The sequence below is a fragment of the Hypanus sabinus genome, chromosome 6 (assembly GCF_030144855.1).
Source record: "Hypanus sabinus isolate sHypSab1 chromosome 6, sHypSab1.hap1, whole genome shotgun sequence".
Classification (NCBI taxonomy): domain Eukaryota; kingdom Metazoa; phylum Chordata; class Chondrichthyes; order Myliobatiformes; family Dasyatidae; genus Hypanus; species Hypanus sabinus.
Window position 1 is genome coordinate 132,812,010 of NC_082711.1, and position 22,466 is coordinate 132,834,475.

The 22,466-nt window shown below is 42.7% G+C and overlaps 1 protein-coding gene across 2 annotated transcripts in view; it reads left to right on the forward strand.

Moving 5' to 3' along the window:
• The window catches only part of LOC132395848 (linker for activation of T-cells family member 2-like), a 130,009-nt gene that overhangs the window by 104,443 nt on the left and 3,100 nt on the right, over positions 1-22,466 (forward strand). For both annotated transcript variants that reach the window (XM_059972965.1, XM_059972966.1), the window contains exons 8-12: positions 515-545; positions 2,204-2,262; positions 13,304-13,363; positions 13,452-13,520; positions 18,620-18,701. In XM_059972965.1, coding sequence (XP_059828948.1) covers positions 515-545; positions 2,204-2,262; positions 13,304-13,363; positions 13,452-13,520; positions 18,620-18,699 — 299 coding nt within the window. In that variant the 3' untranslated portion in view covers positions 18,700-18,701. The remainder of the gene's footprint in view (positions 1-514; positions 546-2,203; positions 2,263-13,303; positions 13,364-13,451; positions 13,521-18,619; positions 18,702-22,466) is intronic.

A 22,466-nucleotide genomic window follows, 5' to 3' on the forward strand; every position in this document is an offset into this window, starting at 1 on the left:
TGTTTCTGTTTTTAATTAATAATTCTAAGTATGCCTGTTATTTTAATTACTCATTTCATATACAGTAAGGTTTCAGAATATCAGATTCATTATTCCAATGACAAATCTTAGGCAAGACTGTGGCCAAAGCATATATTAGTTGTCACAGTGTTATGAAGGCTGCTCTCCAATATATTCCTCCACAACCCACATCCGGATTCTAAGTCCGAGAATTGCAGAGGAGAAGATGCTTACACAATAAAAGGAAGTGGGTCTGTGTCTCTCTTTGGTCAGACAACTGCTGTGTAACTCTGGGTTCATCTGTAGTGCTGGTCATAACATCTGCAGCACTGTGTGTAACTCTGGTCACGTTGAGGTGACCACTGCTGTGCTGCACTCTTCCACGTGACCTTTCCCTCTTGCTGTAATTAGGAGTGGTTGTCCACCTCATGCTAACTTGGCCTCTGTTGCCTGCTGATAGTGTGTAGTTCCACAGAAATTACTGAAAGAGTGTAACAAAGTTTGTCCTTTGCAGAAAACCACCATCAACTGGACCAGGACTACATGTAAGTCATTGGTGCTTTTTCTTCATTGACTGCAGTGAGAACTCTCTCAGCTGAATCAAAGGAGGCTGAAGACAGGGACAGAACCATGGGCGAATGTGGCATTTACCCCAGCACACTGGGCTCTTTGCTGCCAGACAAGGAGTTGCCAACCTGTTTATATTTTGTGGACCAATACCATTAAACAAGGGATTTGTGGACCCCAGATTGGGAACCCCTGTTCTAGACTGCTGGGTGTTTCCACTCTAGTAATGCTACAACTTTTAATGATTATTTTTTAGTTTTATATCATAATTTACCAGTGAACCCGTTGAGCTTAAAGGAAGCCAGGAAGAAGAGCCACACAGTCAGAAGGATGGGGTCAGAGCTAGTGAGCCAGATGCAGAGCCTTGGCGATTTCAAAACATCTGGACGGTGAATTATTGGTGCTTTTCTGTTTAGTGGAGGCAGAAACCCAGAGAAAGGTTTTAATGATGAGATACCTCCTTTTACAAATTTTATTTCAGGAATTCTACTGTCAGGGCTGGTCTTGTGCTGGAGCCAGGATGTCATATTTAGGATTGGAGATAACAAGAGGGTGATTCCTCCCAGTTCCCATTTCTGGTGTCCTAACTGGAGGACAGATCCTCAACAACTGAGTTGGGCCAGATCCAGAGCAAGGTCCTCCCTGCATCATCCTGCCAGTGACATCTTTAACTCTGGAGAATGCAGCCTCACTTGTTGCAGGTAGACGGGCAAAGCTGACGTCCCTGGACCAGTCTCATAAACCTTTGCAGAATTCTCCCTGCTGCACTGCATCCTTTCTGAAGTAAGGAGAGTGAAATTGTATCCAGTCCCTGAAGTGTGGCCTCAGCAAGCTGCCACACATTTGAAGTGAGTAACACATTCAAAATGTTGGAGGAACTCAGCAGGTCAGGGAGCATCTATGAGGTCAGAGGATCTCGGCCCGAGACATCAACTATTTAGTCCTTTCCATAGATGCTGCCTGACCCGCTGAGTTCCTCCAGCATTTTGTGTGTGTTACTCTGGATTTCCAGCATCTGCAGAATCTCTTGTGTTTGCACAGTTGAGGTTAGACCACCCAGCTCCTGTTTTCATGCGCTTCTGTAACAGACGCGAACCATTTGCCTTAATTGCCAAACTTGCCCTTGACGTCTGCACCATCTGTACATTTGGGCCTGCCTCACAGAGCAACAGATCATCTAAGTTAGCACAATCCTTGTCACCAAAGCCCTCGATAGCGGGCAGTGAGTGAGTGGGGAATCCACAGATTTTCACCAACACATCTATTGGGAGACAGAAGCTGGCCTTTGGCTAACACAGAGATCACAGTTATGGAGGTAGCATCTGCAAAGGGGCCTAAGTCAACACTGCCTTGGTAATTGCCATATGCATTTTTTAAAATAATTTGAATCATAAAGTCATACTAGGAACAATCTACCAAAACTAATTAACCCACAGACCCCCATACTTAACAGGATTTTGGGAGAAAACTGGGGACCCAAAGAAAACTCACACAGGGAGCACCAGAGGCTGGGATTGCTGGAGTTGGAAGCCAGCAGCAGCATCAGCTGTATCATTGTGCTGCCCTTCTACTGCCCAGTGACAAACTGATCTGGGACGGTTTATGTTTCATTTCCAACTTGCATTGTTTCTGACAGAAACCCTTTGGCTGAAGATCATTATTGCATTCCTCGGGAACATCCCACATCCACAGATGGTAAGTTGTCCAGTGGCACTGCCAGCTGCCATGCATTGTATTAACGAGGCTGTGAAGCTCTGAGGGACAAGTTCGAGGTTTGGTCTGACGCTTGGGAGTTGCATCTCTGTAAAACCCTGCAAACCTGTGAGAAGTTGAGTTACAGGGCATTCTCTGCCCTTGGGGTTTCTCAAGGTGTAGAGAAACGCAACTAGTTTGCATAATAAGATAGAAAAGATGAGTAATTTAGTCAACCTGAAAAACATGTCCTGGATCACGGTCTGTAACTTACTGCAGTCATTGGACTCACGTCAGTTAGACTCTAGTCCAGTGGTTTCGCAACTTTTTGGGTTACTACCCTCCTTAGTTCCCAGACAGTATCCCCAGCATCCCCTCTCCCTTTCCAGCCATTACATAAAACCTATAAAGAATTCTGATTTATGATGCACAGTAAAAGAAATTAGAAATTCCAAGTTCAAAGCAGTTACAAAGAATTACAAAAATTATTCAAATATATTTAAAGCTACAAATTATTTATTTAATTACAATTTTAGATCATTAATTAGAGTCCAACTATTCACTACTTCATGGCTTTTTCACCTTTCAGTGAGATGGACGGGCTTGGTGCAGCTTCTCAACATCAGGCCGAATGTCACTCAGGAGTCTCAGAACTCCAAATTCAGTCATTTGCAGTCAGTTTCATTGCTCTAAGTGAAGTTGGGCAACTGAACTGAAACCATGCTCCACTAAATAAAATGTTGGAAAGGCAATATAAACGTCTTGAGCTTTTACTGTCATGCAGGATAGTGTTCAGAGATTCTATTCTGCAACCAAAAGGTGATATGAGTTTTAGAACTTTGGCTTCAGTTCAAAGTCATTTTGTAGCAAGATCAATTATTCCTGTTAATTCGTCATTACAAGCATTCAGGAATGGATTTATTACCCAATTTGGAATATGGATTGAGAAAAGATCCTGAAATCTCTCTGACATGTCCTTATACAGCTCACCCCGCCGTGTGAAGACATCTGGTATTCTTTCTATCCCTTCCAACTCAGTGAGGCTCAGAAATTGGAAATGGATGTGACAATCAATGGGGTCAACCCGGGCAGAAACGTGGAGATGGCCGATTTGTCTTTGATAAAATTCATATCATTTCCTTGAAGATTAATTCCATTAAACTTTGCAAATAATTCTGACAAATAAGTAACGTCATATGTAATATTCTTGAGTTGATTACTGAATGAAGCATTTGAGTCTTTAAAGAATTTTATCACTGTTTCAAAAAGCACATACGTGTCTCAGGCAGTTTCCTATTGAGAGCCATCTGACTTCAATGTGCACCAGCAAGTATCACTGTTCTCAATACAAAGCTCTCAAAATAGTTGAGAATTGAGAGCACGGGGCTTGATTTTTTTTTTTTGAGGCTCTCCATTGGTCGGGATTGACCTTGGACATTGCATCCCTGCTGTGTACATAAAATGCAAACCAGGGCAGTACGATATGGAGAGCAAGCGGTTACCATGTAGCAGGTACCTTCCACACAGCTGATGAATCGAAAGGAACAGCAGAGACTCCAGCGGTGTTGCAGGAGTTGCCTGTCAGAATTGAACTCAACATAGGACTGCTTTAGGAACTCCAGCTCCAGATTTTTCCTCAGGTTTACTCCTGAAGCCTTCTCCATGAGTGGGTAGATGGATACTTTATTGATCCCAAAGGAAATTACAGTGTCAAAGTATGATTACAAGTTTCAAATATTAGAAGAGAAGTAAGAGAATAAAAAATAAGTTACCTCAAACAGTCTAACAGGAGGGGGTCATCACTTCCCTGGCTATAGGTTGACTGTGGTGAATCTGTGGAATTCTCTGCCACAGGAAACAGTTAAGGCCGGTTCATTGGCTATATTTAAGAGGGAGTTAGATATGGCCCTTGTGGCTAAAGGGATCAGGGGTATGGAGAGAAAGCAGGTACAGGGTTCTGAGTTGGATGATCAGTCATGATCATACTGAATGGCAGTGCAGGCTCGAAGGGCCGAATAGCCTAATCCTGCACCTATTTTCTATGTTTCCATGACTCATTATAGAGCCTAATGGCTGAGGGTAAGAATGACCTCATATAGTGCTCTTTGGAGCAGCGTAGTTGTCTTAGTCTGTTACTGAAAGTGCTCCTCTGTTCAGCCAAGGTGGCTTGCAGAGGGAGTGAAACATTGACCAGAATTGCCAGGATTTTTTGTAGGGTCCTTTGTTATACCACAGTCTCCAGTTTGACTCCAATTACAGAGCCAGCCTTTTTCAATCAGTTTATTGAGCCTGTTGGCATCACCTGTGTTGATGCCATTGCCCCAGCACACCACTGCATAGAAAACTGTACTGCAGACAACAAACTGGTAGAACATGTGAAGGAGAGGCCTGCATACTCTATAGGACCTCAGTCTCCTCAGGAAGTAGAGGTGGCTCTGGCCCTTCTTGTACACAGCCTCTGTGTGGGTGCTCCACTCAAGTCTGTCATCCAGGTGCACCCTCAGGAAATTGTTCTTACTGTCAATATAAAAGGGAGAAATTCAGGTTTCATCTTCCTAAAGTCAGTCACCTTCTCCTTTGCCGCAAGGTAGTGGAGGGTTGAGATTAGAGTGTTCCTTCTCCTTGAAGAGCTGCCAACTACAGCTGATGAGCCCCATCTGCCCAAAGCAACTGGTTTTTAAGGCCTCAGTAACCTGCCTTTTCCCCTTCTCCTGGCAGCCGAAACTATTCTGCCAGGCTTAGTAGCTAAGCTATGCCTGAAGGCCAGGAGCTGGACTCAAATAGTCAGAGGCTACTTGAGATGTATGCCATTGGGAGCATTTAATAAGCAGTGGGAGCTTATCCCAACTAACACCCCCAGGTATGACAACAATAAGGAGCCTGATGTTATTTACCACTGTGATAACAGTATTTAATGATTTATGCAGCCAATCGTTTAGCTTTTTTTGTGACAATATGTTTGTGAATTACATAGTAAATACTAAATATATTAGGTACACCTTCTCTGGCGAAAGTAATAACCCAACAGTGGCACCCTGCCATTGACGGTGCCCGTCAGTTGTACAAGCAAAAATGTTGGTGAGTGCAATGTCCTTCTCTTTGAAAAATTCACTCATCCAACTGCAGAGCAAATTGGCCTGAGTGTGCTACACAATGTGTCTTCTACATTCTCAGACATTTCATCCATTCATCTTTGAACGGCGTTGTCGCTCGGTGGAATCTCTTTACTTATTTGCTCTGGTGACTTGTGTGAAACCGTACTCATAACTATCCTTATTGCTGGCAGAATCAGTTCTTCTCCAATTCTTTGGGGCTTTCCGAATTTAGTGATGAGCAATGAAATGTTGTATGAAGCATGCAAGCCATCACTGTTCTGTTGTGAAGTGCTGGAAAACATGTTTTAAGTGTTTTACTGTACTTTGCCAAAAGTTTTCACAAAGTGTCTGAGAATAAGCTGAGTTCTTGTTTGATTTATCAGAGTGTATTCTCTTCAAATGTACAAGGAGCCCAGATGGTTTCATTGCCTCATTTGAAAAAACTTCTTCACACAACAGACATATTGGCTGCTGTTGGTTGCTTGGTATAAATCCATATTTCAGATACTCCACTTGTTTGGTCTCCTTCTGCCATTTTCATTATTGCCTAACCATTATGGTCAATCACCTACTGTTTAAGTACTGCAATTAAAAGGGGAAAATTACGACATCACCGTTGCTCAGGCAAAACCTGACTCCGTGCCTGAAGGTACATAAAGTGGGGCAGCGATACTTTGGTTGGGCCATGGGCTAGAGAAATGTGGCCAAGACCATTCGAAAGGACAGATTCTGAACTTTACCCCGTTGAACGAGATACCCTAATTCACAGGGATTGCGGCACTGCGTGATTAGACTATGGGAATCGTACTAACACTGTACCACTGTGGTGAACAGCAATAACGTGTGGGCTGGGCCCGACAGTAACATGTTTTTGTCAGTCCAGATTTCTCACAATATGCCGAATACAGAAGTGATACATTGCTTTTCAACAACTATAGTGAGTTTTGAGCAAAATCTAAGAGAACAGTGGGTTAGCAAGAGTTCAGGTAATTATGTGATTATTGTAATCAATTATAAGGTACTGAGAATAAAGTGCTTATGATAAGTAATTAATTTCTTAAATTAAGCCCATATTTCCTCAGCTGCCCCCCTTGGTACCAAGCACTGCCCTCCCCCGCCCCCTTAGAAGCTCCCACTGTTCCCAGGGAGGTAATATGTGGGAACCACTGCTCCCGCCAGTTTGACCAGTGCCACTACCTTTATTCTTAGTGCTTCATGTCGACATTGATCAAGTTTTATTTCAATTGGAAGTTGGATGTTTTGAAGTTGCATTGTAGGCTCAATTCTTCTTCTGAGTCTGGGGCTCTCCAAATGGTTGGGTAAAGGCAATGATCGATAGCTCCAAATCTGATTCCAGTTAGGTGCTGTTTTATAACCACAGCAACAGCTGAAGCTGCCTAAGTTGCCCTCAGTGCTTCTGGGCTACAGGTAATGACCAGAGGCCTGATCAGCCCTAATTGTTGTGAATAGCAGGGCAAATCTGAGGGGCTGAATGGCTCATTCACACATCTATCTCTTGTGACCAATCAGGTCCAGACTGATTATGAAGGCATCTCTATCATCTTCTTAGGCACATCCTCAAGGCAGAGTGAATAGCCTTCACTCTCGGCCTGAAACGTCGACAGTGCTTCTCCCTGTAGATGCTGTCTGGCCTGCTTTGTTCCAGCAGCATTTTGTGTGTGTTGTATGAATATCCTTCACTCTGGTTTTGGCAGTTCAGAGTTAGCCATTGGAGCCACATGCTGATGCAAATCCTCCCTCAGATGGGGCAGGTGGTGTTGGTCAAGCCCTTTAGCCCACGGTTAATGCTCGTGCTATCCTGCCCTGTGAAGTGGTGTGCTCTCCCTCTTTGAGCTCCCAATACATGGCTGTTAGCTTCTCAATATCATCGTGAGTCCTTGCTTTGAGCAGCCATGCGTTGAACGTTCCTGACTCACTGAGAATGTATGAAAAAGCAAATCTTTAGCCAGCAGTAGCTAGCAACATCTGTTGTCTCTTGTGTCTCCATAGGTAGAATTTCATCAAAGTTTGGGAGTGGCTGTTGCAATTTAAGCTGAGAAAGTAGTGTTATAAATTATTCTGTGGACACTTCTGGAAATTATCACTTTTCAGCATAGTCTTGATGTTTCCTAATTGAAAAGTAACACCAAAATGCCCCTTCAACCGATTGGTTTTCTGCTCGAAACAGGAATAGGCCATTCAGCCCCTCTGTATGCTGTACTGCTAAGGTCAATTTCTGAACTAATCCCTAAATTCCCTTAATATCAATAAGTTTATTGATCCTTTATTTTTTATTTACCACGCCCTGCCATTAGATGGCGAACTGATCTCACCGAGGCAGCTCATTAGCAACAGAGGCAGCCAGACTCTGCCAGCAGAGTCTCGAAAATCTGTACCACTTGTCAGTCCTTAATACAAGGGTCCTTGATTCCATTCTGCTGCTAGCACTCCACTGCAGTTCTCTGCACTTCTCCAGCCAGGCAAGGGAGGGAAGAGACAATTTAAGGTAAAAATGAAGACCTCTGGAGACAAAATCCTATTGAAGTAGTAAAATTAGGCAGAATATCTCTGATGTAAATCAGCGACTGTGTCTCTCTCATCTGGGAAGGGATGAGTATCAGAGAAGCTGTAATCCTGACACTTCTCAAGGGAGAAGTCGTCTGATTGTGTTATCTCCGTGTGCTCTGCCTCAGGGATCTTCCTCAAGCAATGGTTAATGAGCTACCCCCTCCCCAAGCTGCAGTGTAGACTCTGTGCACATACAGCCACAATGGACACCACCTCCATCACGTGACAAACCCAACAGGGATGTTGGAACAGCATCACCCACTGCACATGGCCTTGACTGATTCTTCAAATCGATTCTTATCAATTTGGCTGCTGTAGGAAAATTACTCCACTTCTGTGTCTGCTACATAGTGACATAGAAAGCTGTGGTCCTAACCCGAGGTCAACAGCAAACCCAATCCAATGGAAAATGGGGTCAAGCAGAGCTCTGTCATTTTTCTGACCCCCTTCTTCCTGGTTAAACCTTACCACCTCAATTTCCATCAGATTCTGCTTGACAGAGAGCAGTGTACCTTACCTTGTCAGTGTGGACTTTACAAGCTTGGTGCCGCTGCTCGAGGCAATAAATGCTCCAACCTTGGAGTTAGAAAACATCTACAGTCTATGGATAGATGAATCTAAGAACATAAGAAATATAAACAGGAATAGGCCATTCAGCCCCTCTGTTTGCCTTACTGTTAAGGTCAATTTCTGAACAAATCCCTAAATTCCCTTAATATCAATAAGTTTATTGATCCTTTTTTTTGAATATGGTTCTTGCTTAGAGATTTCTAAAGATTATCCCTCTGAGAGGAGAAATTTCTTCAGCCAACACTGAGATGTATCTCACATCAGCCATTAATCTGTCTGGTTTGGTGCAACATCCTCTCACGATATACGAAACTGCAGCAGAAAATGTCATTGGCTTTAGTCTACCATCACCATGGGACTTGGATGTGTCCAGGATAAAGTAGAAGGCAGGGAAAAAAATCAATGCAGATATTACCCACCCTGCAACTGCCTTTTCCGATAGCTTTATGGAAAACATTATAGGGCTATTAAAATGAAAACTGCACATCAGCTTAAAAGTTTTTTTCCCTGTAGGCGGTTAATCTGATCAACCATTCTAGTTAGTTCTCCTCCCCAGCCCACTATTACTTTAGTCACTGCACTGTAAACACTTTAAAACACTTTTTCTAAAGCTGTTTACATTGTAAATACATGCTGATATTTATGTATTTATACATATTTTATTACTTATCAATACTTGAACCTCTAACTTATAGTGGCATGCAAAAGTCTGGGCACCCCTGGTCAAAATTTCTGTTATTGTGAATAGCTAAGCAAGTAAAAGATGACTTGATTTCTAAAAGGCATAAAGTTAAAGATGATATATTTCTTTAATATTTTAAGCAAGACTACTTTTTAATTCCATCTTTTACAGTTTCAAAATAACTAAAAAGGAAAAGGGCCTGAAGCAAAAGTTTGGGCACCCTGCATGGTCAATACTTAGTAACACCCCCTTTGGCAAGTATCACAGCTTGTAAATTCTTTCTGTAGCCAGCTAAGAGTCTTTCAGTTCTTGTTTGGGGGATTTTCACCCATTCTTCCTTGCAAAAGGCTTCTAGTTCTGTAAGATTCTTGAGCCGTCTTACATGCACTGCTCTTTTGAAGTCTATCCACAGATTTTCGATGATGTTTAGGTTGGGGGACTGTGAGGGCCGTGGCAAAACCTTCAGCTTGCGCCTCGAGGTAGTCCATTGTGGATTTTGAGGTGTGTTTAGGATCATTATCCTGTTGTAGAAGCCATCCTCTTTTCATCTTCAGCTTTTTTATAGACGGTGTGATGTTTGCTTCCAGACTTTGCTGGTATTTAACTGAATTCATTCTTCCCTCTACCAGTGACATGTTCCCTATGCCACTGGCTACAACACAAGCCCAAAGCATGATCGATCCACCCCCATGCTTAACAGTTAGAGAGGAGTTCTTTTCATGAAATTCTGCACCCACTTTTCTCCAAATATACCTTTGCTCATTGTGGCCAAGAAGTTCTATTTTAACTTCATCAGTCCACATGACTTGTTTCCAAAATGCATCAGGCTTATTTAGATGTTCCTTTGCAAACTTCTGATGCTGAATTTTGTGGTGAGGACGCAGGAAAGATTTTCTTCTGATGACTTTTCCATGAAAGTCATATTTGTGCAGGTGTCGCTGCACAGTAGAACAGTGCACCATCACTCCAGAGTCTGCTAAATCTTCCTGAAGGTCTTTTGCAGTTACATGGGGGTTTTGATTTGCCTTTCTAGCAATCCTACAAGTAGTTCTCTTGGAAAGTTTTCTTGGTCTTCCAGACCTCAACTTGACCTCCACTTTTATGTTAACTGCCATTTCTTAATTATATTATGAAGTGAGAAAACAGCTACCTGAAAACGCTTTGCTATCTTCTTATAGCCTTCTCCTGCTTTGTGGGCATCATTTATTTTAATTTTCAGAGTGCTAGGAAGCTGCTTAGAGGAGCCCATGGCTGCTGATTGTTGGGACAATGTTTGAGGAGTCAGGGTATTTATAAAGCCTTGAAATTTGCATCGCCTGGCCTTTCCTAACGATGACAGTAAACAAGCCATAGCCCTAACAAGCTAATTAAGGTCTGAGACCTTGGTAAAAGTTATCTGAGAGCTCAAATCTCTTGGGGTGCCCAAACTTTTGCATGGTGCTCCTTTCCCTTTCCTCACTCTAAAATTGTACAAAACAAAAATAATACACTAATCTTGCTTAAAATGTTGAAAAGAATGATTCATCTTTAACTTTATGACTTTTGGAGATCAGTTCATCTTCTACTCACTTTAACTATTCACAGTAACAGAAATTTTGACCAGGGGTGCCCAAACTTTTGCATGCCACTGTATATATTCTTTAGAATTGTTGAATGGTATTGTTTTTGTTGCATGTTGTGCCTATACACACAGCAAATTCCTAATACATGTAAATGTACTGTATATGACAAATAAAGCTGCACCTTGATTTCTTTTTCCAAAGAGGATACTATCATGTTTTTTAACATTCATCTACCCCTTCACTTAGCCTGCCTCTATCCTCTCACAACCTAGTTTTGTATCATTAACAAGCTTGGATAGATTAGACTTGTTCCCTTCATGCAACTTGTGGATAGTTTGTTGGGGCTGGAGCAGGATGAAACAAAGTCAAGTTTATTGTCATATGCACAAGCGCAATGAAAGCTTACTTGCAGCCTTACCACAGCCACATCACAACAGATAAGCTGCATTCACAAGAAACACAGATTATACACAATTTTAATAAGAAATAATTCAAAGTGGTCACGGTATTGCTATGCTGAGGTGGTGATTTAGAGTAGTGCAGGTTAGTTCAAGAACCAAATGGTTGAAGAAGTAGCTGCTCTTGAATCTAGTGGTGTGGGACTTAAGGCTTCTGTACCTCCTGCCTAATGGTAGCTGCAAGGTGGCATGACCTAGAGTTCTGGGATCTTTAATGGATGTTGACTTTTTGAAGCATTGTGCTGTACATTGTTCAGGTAGAACAATGGTCTGCCCAGATTGTCCTGTTTTGGACCTTGTGCAAGAGGCAGTAAAGGCCGTGTGAGATAGCGACACTCATATTTTTGGAAACTGTGGAGGGACAATCTTTCCAGGAAATGAGCTTTGTGGCTGTGTAAGACACATAACCATGTAACAATTACAGCACGGAAACAGGCCATCTCGGCCCTTCTAGTCTGTGCCGAACGCTTATTCTCACATGGTCTTATGTTCATCAATGGGTTAAGAGAGAGGTGTGAGCGGCTGTCTGAGAGCTGATTCTCAGCCCCTACCACGTAGAGGCTGTTCATTAGACAACCTCAGCACCATCTTTGACTGCAGGTTTGAGTGGAACACTGCAAGTTCTGAAGGTGGCTAGGTTAGATCGAGTCAGAAGAGTTCAAGGTGGTCACTGTTGCACAATCAGGCAGGCCCAGAGAGTTTACAGTGAGTGAATACCTTAAGTACAGTTATACACATCTGCAGTTGGTCTACAATGTTCCCAATTAAACAAGACATATATTTTTAAAATGACCCAAGATTCTACCTCCAATATCCTAAGGTTTGAGTAAATTTCAGAAAGGGAAGTCAATAGCTGATTGCTGTGCTGGTTTGCAGGCAGGGCTGCACACTCTGCCACTCTTTCTCCATGTATGTACTGGCCTTGTGGGTCATTTTCCCCTTTCCTCATTCTGGAACCACCTGAGCCTGGCTCCTTTATGGAAATGACAAATGTAGAAGTAAAAATAAGATGATTATTTGATCTAATTTACTTGATTTAAATTTATTTAATGTTCCATGATGTTTAATCCTATAGTTCATTTACATCTCAACAAACATTGAATCTCTTGTCCAATTTCAATAATTGATAAGGAGGCACACAAGCCTGCAAAAGCTGGAAAGTGGAGAACCAATCTGCTGAAGGAACTCAGCACCTATTGGAGGGGAATGGAAGGCAGTTCAGGGTTCTACTGTGGTTCAAGTGCCCCAAACCCCTGATGCACCATCAATAACTCACACTGAGACGTAAGGCGAGATATCGGCTTTTATTGACTGGAAGAAGGAACCAGGAGTGAGTGTCCATCATACTATGTCCTGGAGACTGAGGCCGAGCGTCAGGCCTCAGATCTCCTTTATACAGGGGCCTGTGGGAGGAGCCACAGGAGCAGTCAGCAGGGGGCGTGTCCAGACAGGCACATAGTTCACCACAACCCCCTCCAGTAGTAGATTCAAAACAGTAGTTCAGGGCACAGCTACTGTGAGGCCTATGCCAATAACCCATATCTCACTGCAAAGTCGAGGAAGGTTGAGATTCAAGATTCTTATCAATCTGAAAAGGCATTTCACTCATTATTGCAAGCAACCTTGCACATGCCTAACATTGGCACTGATATGATTTTATTTCATTTATTTTTCTCCACAATCTGGGCATCATTGTCTAGATTTATTAGCTCTCCTCACTGACCTTGAACTCTTGCTTTGTCATGAAGAGCCAATTACATTATTAGGTTTTGACCCACCTTTAAGGAAAGAATTGCAGATTATTGAACCAAATCTCTTTATTTTACAACAGTCTGGTAGTTTTACTTCAAGTCATCACTACCAAGTGACACACTATAAAGTGAAAATAAATCTGGTTCCAAAAAGTCTATCTGAACCTTAAAAGTTAATTAAATTTAAATGCCACTGTTGTCATAGTTGGAATTGAATTTGAATTCCCTGCATTATTAGTCCAGATGCTAAGTTTGAAGGATTGTGGTGTGACCACTACACAATGCGTCTTTCAAAGATCAGTGTATTTTTTAGTATTACTGTGCATCTTTAATAGTGTACACTTTTCTTTGTTTGAAGATGATGATACAAATTCGTATGAAAATGTGCAGATAAATAACGGAGAGAGCCAGACTTCTGGTAGGTGTAACGTGTGGTTCCTGTGAACTTTCAGCATCTGAAATATTCAAGAAGTGTCTGCTTACAACTGTACTATTTGTAATTGCAGTTGACTCTACAGGGAGCTACGAGAACTGCGAATATGCGGTGAAGTGGAGGGCTCAGGAGGAAGCAAATGGTAAGTACTGTGGTCGTGGTGAAAAATCCAGAGTGGCGCAGCAGTTAACACCCTCATTACAGCGGGAGGCATCGGAGTTCAATCCTGCGTCCTCTGTAAGGAGTCTCTGTATATCCTCCCCTTGGAATGTGCCCTCCAATTTCCTCCCACAGTCCAAAGATGTACTGGGTAGGTTAATTTGTCATTGTAAATTTTTCAGTGACTACATCAGGGTTAAATTGGGGGTTGCTGGGACGTGCAGCTCAAAGGGTCTATTCTGCTGTTGTGAGACTGGGAGCAGGAGTTAGAGCCAGAGCATCATCTCATGGCAAGTTCATTGATAACATAGACTTTAAACAAAGTGACTCATTAACTGCAGACAGATCAGGAAATAATAGAAAGAAACATTGCTCAGTTAAGAAAAGGATCTCTGAGAGCTGCTCATTGGAAAGTTTCTAAAGGGAGGCAGATCATCTGCACTTCCTCTAACACCCTGAGAAAGGAGATTAACAGAGACCGAGCCCTGCAGAGAGCTCCACAAGCACACTGATGGGCATTAAGGCTCAGTTCAGAGAGATAAGAGTACTTTTGAAATTTGTCAAGTCACTTTACGGGTATCGCTGTCTTAAAGGATCTTGAGAAAAGATACAAGAGTACAACAAAACCATTAATTCCAAGACAGGATATTCCAGGATTTAACAGCAAAGTATTTGCTATGCAGGGGAATTTAGTGGATGGGGTTCCCTTATTTACACAATTTTTTTGCTGATTGATGTTACACATTTGGAAGATGGTGTTGGAATGTCCTGAGTGAGCAGGTACATCAAACGTACTGGTTGCTATAGAAATTTAGAGCCAAGTCCTCAAGTCTAAAGGTACAATTGACCTAATCCAGATGTTAAAAGTGTAGCGATTGCTAAGGATGGGCAACAGACCCAATAGGCCGAAGAACCTGTTTCTTCAAATAGCAAGGAAGCAGCTTCTTCGGCCTACTGAGTCGGTCGCTTGTCCTCAATGATCACTACACTTTTAACATCTGGATTAGATCAGTTGAACCTCTATTATCATCTTTTCACTAATAATCTGTGTCCATTTACCTTCTAATGATACAGTTTGACAGGGACTTCAATCTGCCCCCAATCCCTTCCCCACTTCTGTCATCATCTCATCTATTCCTTTATAAGAGAGTATACTCTTAAAATTAAAGCAAGGTAATTTGGTTTATTATCATCACCAATAGTGAAAATCTAGTCTTGCATACAATCATACAGATCAATTCATTACAACAATGCAGACCATCTCGAACAAACTGGCTGACATAGGAGTCCTACGTGCTATCGTAGGGACAGAAATGTGGGCAGAGGGGGTGGGGTGGCCCTGTTGGTGAGGAATGAGATTCAGTCCTTTGCAAGGGGGGACATAGGGTCAGGAGAAGTAGAGTCTGTGTGGATAGAACTGAGGAACAGTAGGGGCAAAAAGACCCTAATGGGTGTTGTCTACAGGCCACCAAACAGTAGCATGAATATTGGGTGCAAGTTGAATAGGGAGTTAACATTGGCATGTGGCAAAGGTAATGTCGCAGTAGTTATGGGGGATTTCAACATGCAGGTGAACTGGGAGAATCAGGTTGGTGCTGGACACCAGGATAGGGAGTTTGTAGAGTGCCTACGGGATGCATTCTTGGAACAGCTTGTACGAGAGCCAACCAGGGACAAGACTATTCTGAATTTATTGTTATGTAATGAACAGGATTTGATAAGCCATCTTGAAGTAAAGGAGCCATTAGGAGGTAGTGATCATAATATGATAAGTTTTTATCTGCAATTTGAGAAGGATAAGGGCAGCTCGGAGGTGTCAGTGTTGCAGTTGAACAGGGGAAACTATGGAGCCATGAGGGAGGAACTGGCCAAAGTTGACTGGACGGATATCCTAGCAGAAAAGACAGTGAAACAGCAATGGCAGGTATTCTTGGGAATAATGCACAAGGTGCAAAATCAGTTCATCCCCCAGAGAAGGAAGGATTCAAAGGGGGGAAAGGGGCCACAGTGGTTGACAAAGGAAGTCAGAGATTGCCTAGCATTAAAAAAAAGGAAGTATGACAGAGCTAAGGTGAGTGGGAGGACAGATGATTGGGAAGTTTTTAAGGAACAACAGAACTTAACTAAAAAGACAATATGGGGAGAAAAAATGAGGTATGAACACAAGCTAGCCAGGAATATAAAGAAAGATAGCAAAAGCTTTTTTAGGTATGTGAAGAGAAAGAAGATAGTTAAGAATAATGTTGGGCCCTTGAAGAATGAATTGGGTGAAATTGTTATGGGAAACAGAGAAATGGCAGAAGAATTTAATGAGTACTTTAGATCTGTTTTCACTAAGGAAGACACAAGCAATCTCCCAGATGTATGGATGGGCCAAGGACATAGGGTAACAGAGGAAATGAAACAGATTGACATTAGGAAGGATGAGAAGACTGATGGGACTGAAGGCTGACAAATCCCCAGGTCCAGATGGTCTGCATCCTAGGGTACTAAAGGAGTTGGCCCTGGAAATTGCGGATGCATTGGTAATCATTTTCCAATGTTCCTTATATTCAGGATCAGTTCCTGAGGATTGGAGAATGGCTAATGTTATCCCACTTTTTAAGAAAGGAGGGAGGGAGAAAACAGAGAACTATCGACCTGTCCACCTGACATTGGTGGTGGGGAAGATGCTAGAGTCCATTAGTAAGGTTGAAATAGTGGCATATGTAGATAGCAGTGATAGGATTGGGCCGAGCCAGCATGGATTTACCAAAGGTAAATCATGCTTGACTAATCTGTTGGAGTTTTTTGAGGATGTAACCAGGAAGTTAGATGGGGGAGATCCAGTGGATGTAGTGTACCTCGATTTTCAGAAGGCATTTGATAAGGTCCCACATAGGAGATTGGTGGGTAAAATCAAAGCTCAGGGCATCGGGGGGAAGACATTGACATGGATAGAAAACTGGTTGGCAGATAGAAAGCAAAGGGTAGCGGTGAATGGGGGTGTTTCTCGGAATGGCAGGTGGTGACTAGTGGGGTGCCACAGGGCTCAGTATTGGGACCACAGCCGTTTATGATTTATGTCAACGATTTAGATGAAGGCATTGAGAATAACATCAGCAAATTTGCTGATGATACTAAGCTGGGTGGCAGTGTGACGTGATGAGGATGTTAGGAGAATTCAGGGTGACTTGGATAGGCTGGGTGAGTGGGCAGATACTTGGCAGATGACATTTAATGTGAATAAGTGTGAGGTTATCCACTTTGGGACTAAGAACAGGAAGGCAGATTATTATCTGAATGGTGTAGAGTTAGGTAAGGGAGAAATACAAAGAGATCTAGGAGTCCTTGTTCATCAGTCACTGAAGGTGAATGAGCAAGTGCAGCAGGCAGTGAAGAAGGCTAATGGAATGTTGGCCTTTATTACAAAGGGAATTGAGTACAAAAGCAAGGAAATCCTCTTGCATTTGTACAGAGCCCTGGTGAGACCACACCTGGAGTACTGTGTACAGTTCTGGTCTCCAGGGTTAAGGAAGGACATCCTGACTGTAGAGGAAGTGCAGCGTAGATTCACGAGGTTAATTCCTGGGATGTCTGGACTGTCTTACGCAGAGTGGTTAGAGAGACTGGGCTTGTACATGCTGGAATTAAGGAGATTGAGAGGGGATCTGATTGAAACATATAAGATTATTAAGGGATTGGACAAGATAGAGGCAGAAAATATGTTCCAGATGCTGGGAGAGACCAGTACCAGAGGGCATGGTTTGAGAAAAAGGGGTAGGTAATTTAGGACAGAGTTAAGGAAAAACTTCTTCTCCTGGAGAGTTGTGGAGGTCTGGAATGCACTGCCTCGGAAGGTAGTGGAGGCCAATTCTCTGGATGCTTTCAAGAAGGAGCTAGATAGGTATCTTATGGATAGGGGAATCAAGGGATATGGGGACAAGGCAGGAACCGGGTATTGATAGCAGTTGATCAGCCATGATCTCAAAATGGTGGTGCAGGCTCGAAGGGCCGAATGGTCTACTTCTGCACCTATTGTCTATTGTCTATTGGCCCTTGCTCCTTGGATCCACTCGTCTGCACAAAGCACTTCTTACAACGGGGTCTCTCCTTCGATTGGCATTCCTCAGCATCTTCCCTTGTGCTCCGCTCCACAGTCCCCGCCAAAAAGACCCCAAACCAGACTACTGTCCTTCAGAAATCTCATCCCGCCCAGCCCTCTGGAATGTTCTATGCCATCCCACTGGGCAGAAAGTTACAACCCTGAGTGGCTGACACAACATTCCTAAATTGGACAACAAGGTTCCTTATCTTAAGCCAAAGCCAAACACTTACTAGCTGGACACACTGTTTTTTCAGAAAACCACTAACAGCATAGCAGTAGAAATGTCACCCAGGGCATTACATAGGAAACCACTTCATAGTCTCATAACAGTGAGATAGAAACTGCCCTTGAGCATGGTGGTTCATGGTGTCTCCACATTTGCATCGCTATTTGCATCTGTCACCTGGCAATATATGTATTTTTGGAAGGTATATTGAAGGAGTGTTGGCTCGTGGCCTAGTGGGCAAAACATCAGATTAGTAACCTGAAGGTCACTGGTTCAAGCCTCAGCTGAGGCAGTGTGTTTGTGTCCTTGAGCAAGGCACTTAACAACACTTTGCTCTGCGACGTCACCGGTGCCAAGCTGCATGGGTCCTAGTGCCCTTCCCTTGGACAACATCGGTGGTGTGGAGAGGGGAAGGCCTGCAGCTTGGGCAACTGCCTGTCTCCCATATAACCCTGCCCAGGCCTGCACCCTGGAAACTCCAGGCGCAGATCCATGGTCTCTCAAGACCGACGGATACCACCATATTGAAGGAAAGGGCATTGAGTCAGGTAAAATGGGATAGATTAACCATTCTAAAATGGGATAGATTAACCATTCTCCAATTGATAGTGAAACTGGTTCATGGGGGTGAATGGCCAGTATTATACCTACAATTGTTCCCTAACCCAGACAAGATCCAAGAGTTTATCATTTCAGGAACTATACTAAAATAAGGAATTGCACAAAGCATCAACAAGCCTCACTAACATATGATTTACTTCCAACTAAGGCAAGTTAGATGAAAATGATGATGATGACGATGATGATGAACCCGATTATGTCAACACTGTTCCCTGCCCTTCGCTGTAAAGGTAAGAAAGTTACTCAGAATTTGACTGATTGTAGTGAAACTCAAATCCCTACCCGAATGCAAATAGATAAGATTCAGCATCTGGCTAACCAATTTGCCACGCTCCCTATAAACTTACCGAATCACTGAAAAAAAAATTATAATACCATGTAATGCCTCCAAAAACCTGTAATGCTCAAAAAGCCTTTTTTAGAGATGCCTTAGGAAAGCAGCATCCATCATTAAAGACCCCCATCACCCAGGACATGTCCTCTTCTCATTGCTACAGTCAGGGAACAGGTACAGGAGCCTGAAGGCACACTCTCAAATAATTCAGGAACAGCTTCTTCCCCTCTGCCATCTGATTTCTGAATGGACAATGAACTCAGGAACACTACCTCACTACTTTATATTCCTCTTTTTGCTATTATATATAAGAAATGCACACATACAGATATACACACACATATACACACTTCTTACTGTAATTTACCATTTTTATTAAGTATTGCAATGTACAGCTGCTGCATTAACAACAAATTTCACAACATATGCCAGTGGTTTTAAACCTGATATGAACCTGTAAAAAATGAAATAAAAGTGGATTGTTATAAGAGAAATAACATTCAATATAGAGGAGAATGTATTAGTCTGGTACAACTGAGGTCCCGGGTATACCAGACTGTTAATGTACTATGTGCTGCTTCATTCTGTTCCAATTAACACAACAGTAAACCTAGATAGAGTGGGTAGGCCAAGACTGAGTGGACGTGTTAACTATTAGTGGGGGAGTCTAGGACCAGAGGGCACAGCCTCAGAATGGAGAAAGAATACTAAATTATACAAGTCCCACAGTTAGAGTGGACATGTCAAAGTCCTTGGTGAAGGAGACAATGCAGAGCCATTGGGTTATTGAGTCATGAGGACAGCCATAATTGTTAAGGGAAGTATTAAATCAAAAGCAGCAACGTAAAATGTTGCCAGGAGTAGCAAGCCTGAGTATTGAGACATTTATTTTTACTACACACACAAAATGCTGGAAAAACTCAACAGGTCAGGCAACATTTATGGAAAAGAATAAACGGTCAATATTTTGGGCCAAGACCCTTCTTCAGGACTGAGAGGAAGGGGGAAGATGCCAGAATACGAGGACTGGAAGGCAGATAGCTAGAAGGTGATAAGTGAAGCCAGGTGTGTTTGAAAGATGAAGGGCTGGAGAAGGAGGAATTCTTCAGGAGAGGAGAGTGGACCATGGGAGAAAGTGAAGGAGTGGGGAGGGACACAGGGGGAGGTGATAGGCCAGAGTGGAGAATGGAAGAGGGGAGGGATTTTTTTTTATATAAACAGAAGGGGAGATCAATATTCAAGCCATCAGGTTAGAGGCTACCCAGATGGAATACAAGGTATTGCTCCTCCACCAAGGGTGGCCTCATCTTGGTACAACATGTTAGTTTATTTTTGCTGTTCTTACAATTGGGAAAGTGGATTTAAATGCAAGCTAAACAGATAAGAGCTTCTAAAAATGAAAATCATGAAGGTAACCCAAAATTAAAACAGAAAAAGCTGGTCAGGCAGCATCTGCAGAAACAGAAACAGTGAATGTTTCAGGATGAAGACTCTTCATCAAAACTGATGAAATGAGAGAACGTGTTACTTTAAACTGTGGGTGAGGGGAATGCATAGGACAAAGGGATCTCTGCATTCAGGTGAGGCCAGGGTTGCACAGATAATCCCAGTACTCAGAGAAGTCTGATTACTAGGTTCATGAGTGAAGTTAGAGAGATAACATGAAGTGTATGTGTTAAAGTCCAGATCTGTCCATGGGGACAAAAAAGCCGAGTTAAGTTTATAGCTGGATAACAGAACTGGCTGGCCTGCTCTTGTCCAAATTTATTTCTGCATCCCTCCTTTCCCATTACATGCATGTAATCTCTGATGCCTTCTTCCTCTTTCACATTTTCCTGGTTCTAACAGCTTCACCTTCACCATGTTCGTGCAATCTCTCTGCGTTTCCATCTCACTCAGAGTGTCTGAAAGGTTTCTGCTTCTGGTTCCCTTCCACCAATAGACTCATTTGCCTGGATGAACTAATCTTACATAGAATAACTTCTACAATTTAACTCACTTCCTCTAGGTTAATATTCCAGTTATGGGCACTCAAGCCATATGTATACCTGGGAAATATAGACTAGCTAGATATAGATAAATAGATAAATATAGATAGTTTCAGTCTCAATCAGCTTTTATTTCCCCAGTACATTCACCTATCAGTGCTGCTTCCTACACTCATACTGAAATTGAAGGGTTCATAACTTCAGCTATCATTTCCACACTGCTCTCTTCCTTGTCTCTTCCATTCTTTTTTTTTAAGATTTGTCAGTCTCACTCTCTGGAGACACGCATGCTTACAGATTGGCACAGCTATCTTGACTACATAGACTCAGCTCTGCCTACTGCAAGGACTATTAGACTTCAGCACATTCATACTAAGGACAGGACTTTCTGCAAAACTGTCTCTCAGCTGCCTTCCTTTATTTTGAAATGTGGCTTCATCAACATCGACAAAGCATTCAACAACATCGCGTCTATATTCTGCACCTCTGCTTTCATCCCCTCTTCCAGCTTCTCCTGGCCCTCACTTTTCACCTGACCAGCCACCACTTTGTGCCAGTTTCCAGTACTTTGAGATAGTTTCCATGAATAGATACACCATCCATCTCCAATATGCAGCACTTTCCCATTATGTGGAAAGAGATGCAACACATTTTACCTGATTGTTTTACACCCTTCAGGGACCAAAAATGACCTCCCAAGTGAAGCAGTGATTCACTGGTACTTAGTCTATTGTGTCTGTTCTATACTGAAGAACTCACTTAGTGGTCTGCTCTACACTGGAGAAATCAAAGACAGACTAGGTGACTGATTTGATGCACACCTCCATTCATTTAACAAGGGCAACCCTGATTTCTCTTGCCTGGCACCTTAATTCTTACCTCAAGCAGTGGTAAATCAAGGCAACTGGACTTACTATGTTGTCTAGAAGACACTTCAACACTTATTCGAGAGGATTCTTCAGTTCTGATCCTTGATGGGTAGTTTTCCACCTTATAAACTCCAAGTGTTTTAAAGGTATAGCAATCACATGTGGGTCATTAAGAGTCATAGAGATAATGAGGGGGTCATTAATCTCATCTTTGCATGAATGGAGGTGTAAACTGTTGTGGAGATGTCGGGGTGGAGATGTTAGGACTGCATTGTAAGTGGCTGACAGGTGGTGTCATACCCCACCCCCTCTGTTCAGGGATGGGTTTTCCAGTTTGACAAAGATGGCTTCTTTAACCCCTCTTTCAAACACCTGTCCTCCCTGTTCAAAATATGCACATTGTTAACGTCAAAGGAGCATCCCTTGTCGTTTAGGTGTCGATATACAGCTGAGTCTTGACCTGAGGTGTTAGCCCTCCGTTTGTGAAGTGGTTTTGTCTTATTGATATACAGATCTGTGCAGTTCTCATTGCATTGGACAGCATATACGATATTGCTCTGTTTATGTCTGGGTGTAGGATCCTTTGGGGTGGACGAGCTTCTGTCTGAGTGTGTTTATAGGTTTGAAAAACTCAGGGGTTTGGTGTCTGTTGAAAATCCTTCTGGATTCCTTTGAAACTCCAGCTACATATAGAGGACAGCTGGCTTGAAAGAGTGCTTAAAGAAGCCACCTTTGCCAAACTGGAAAACTGATCCCTGAACAGATACGACAGTACCTATCAGCTACTTAAAATGCAGTCCTAAC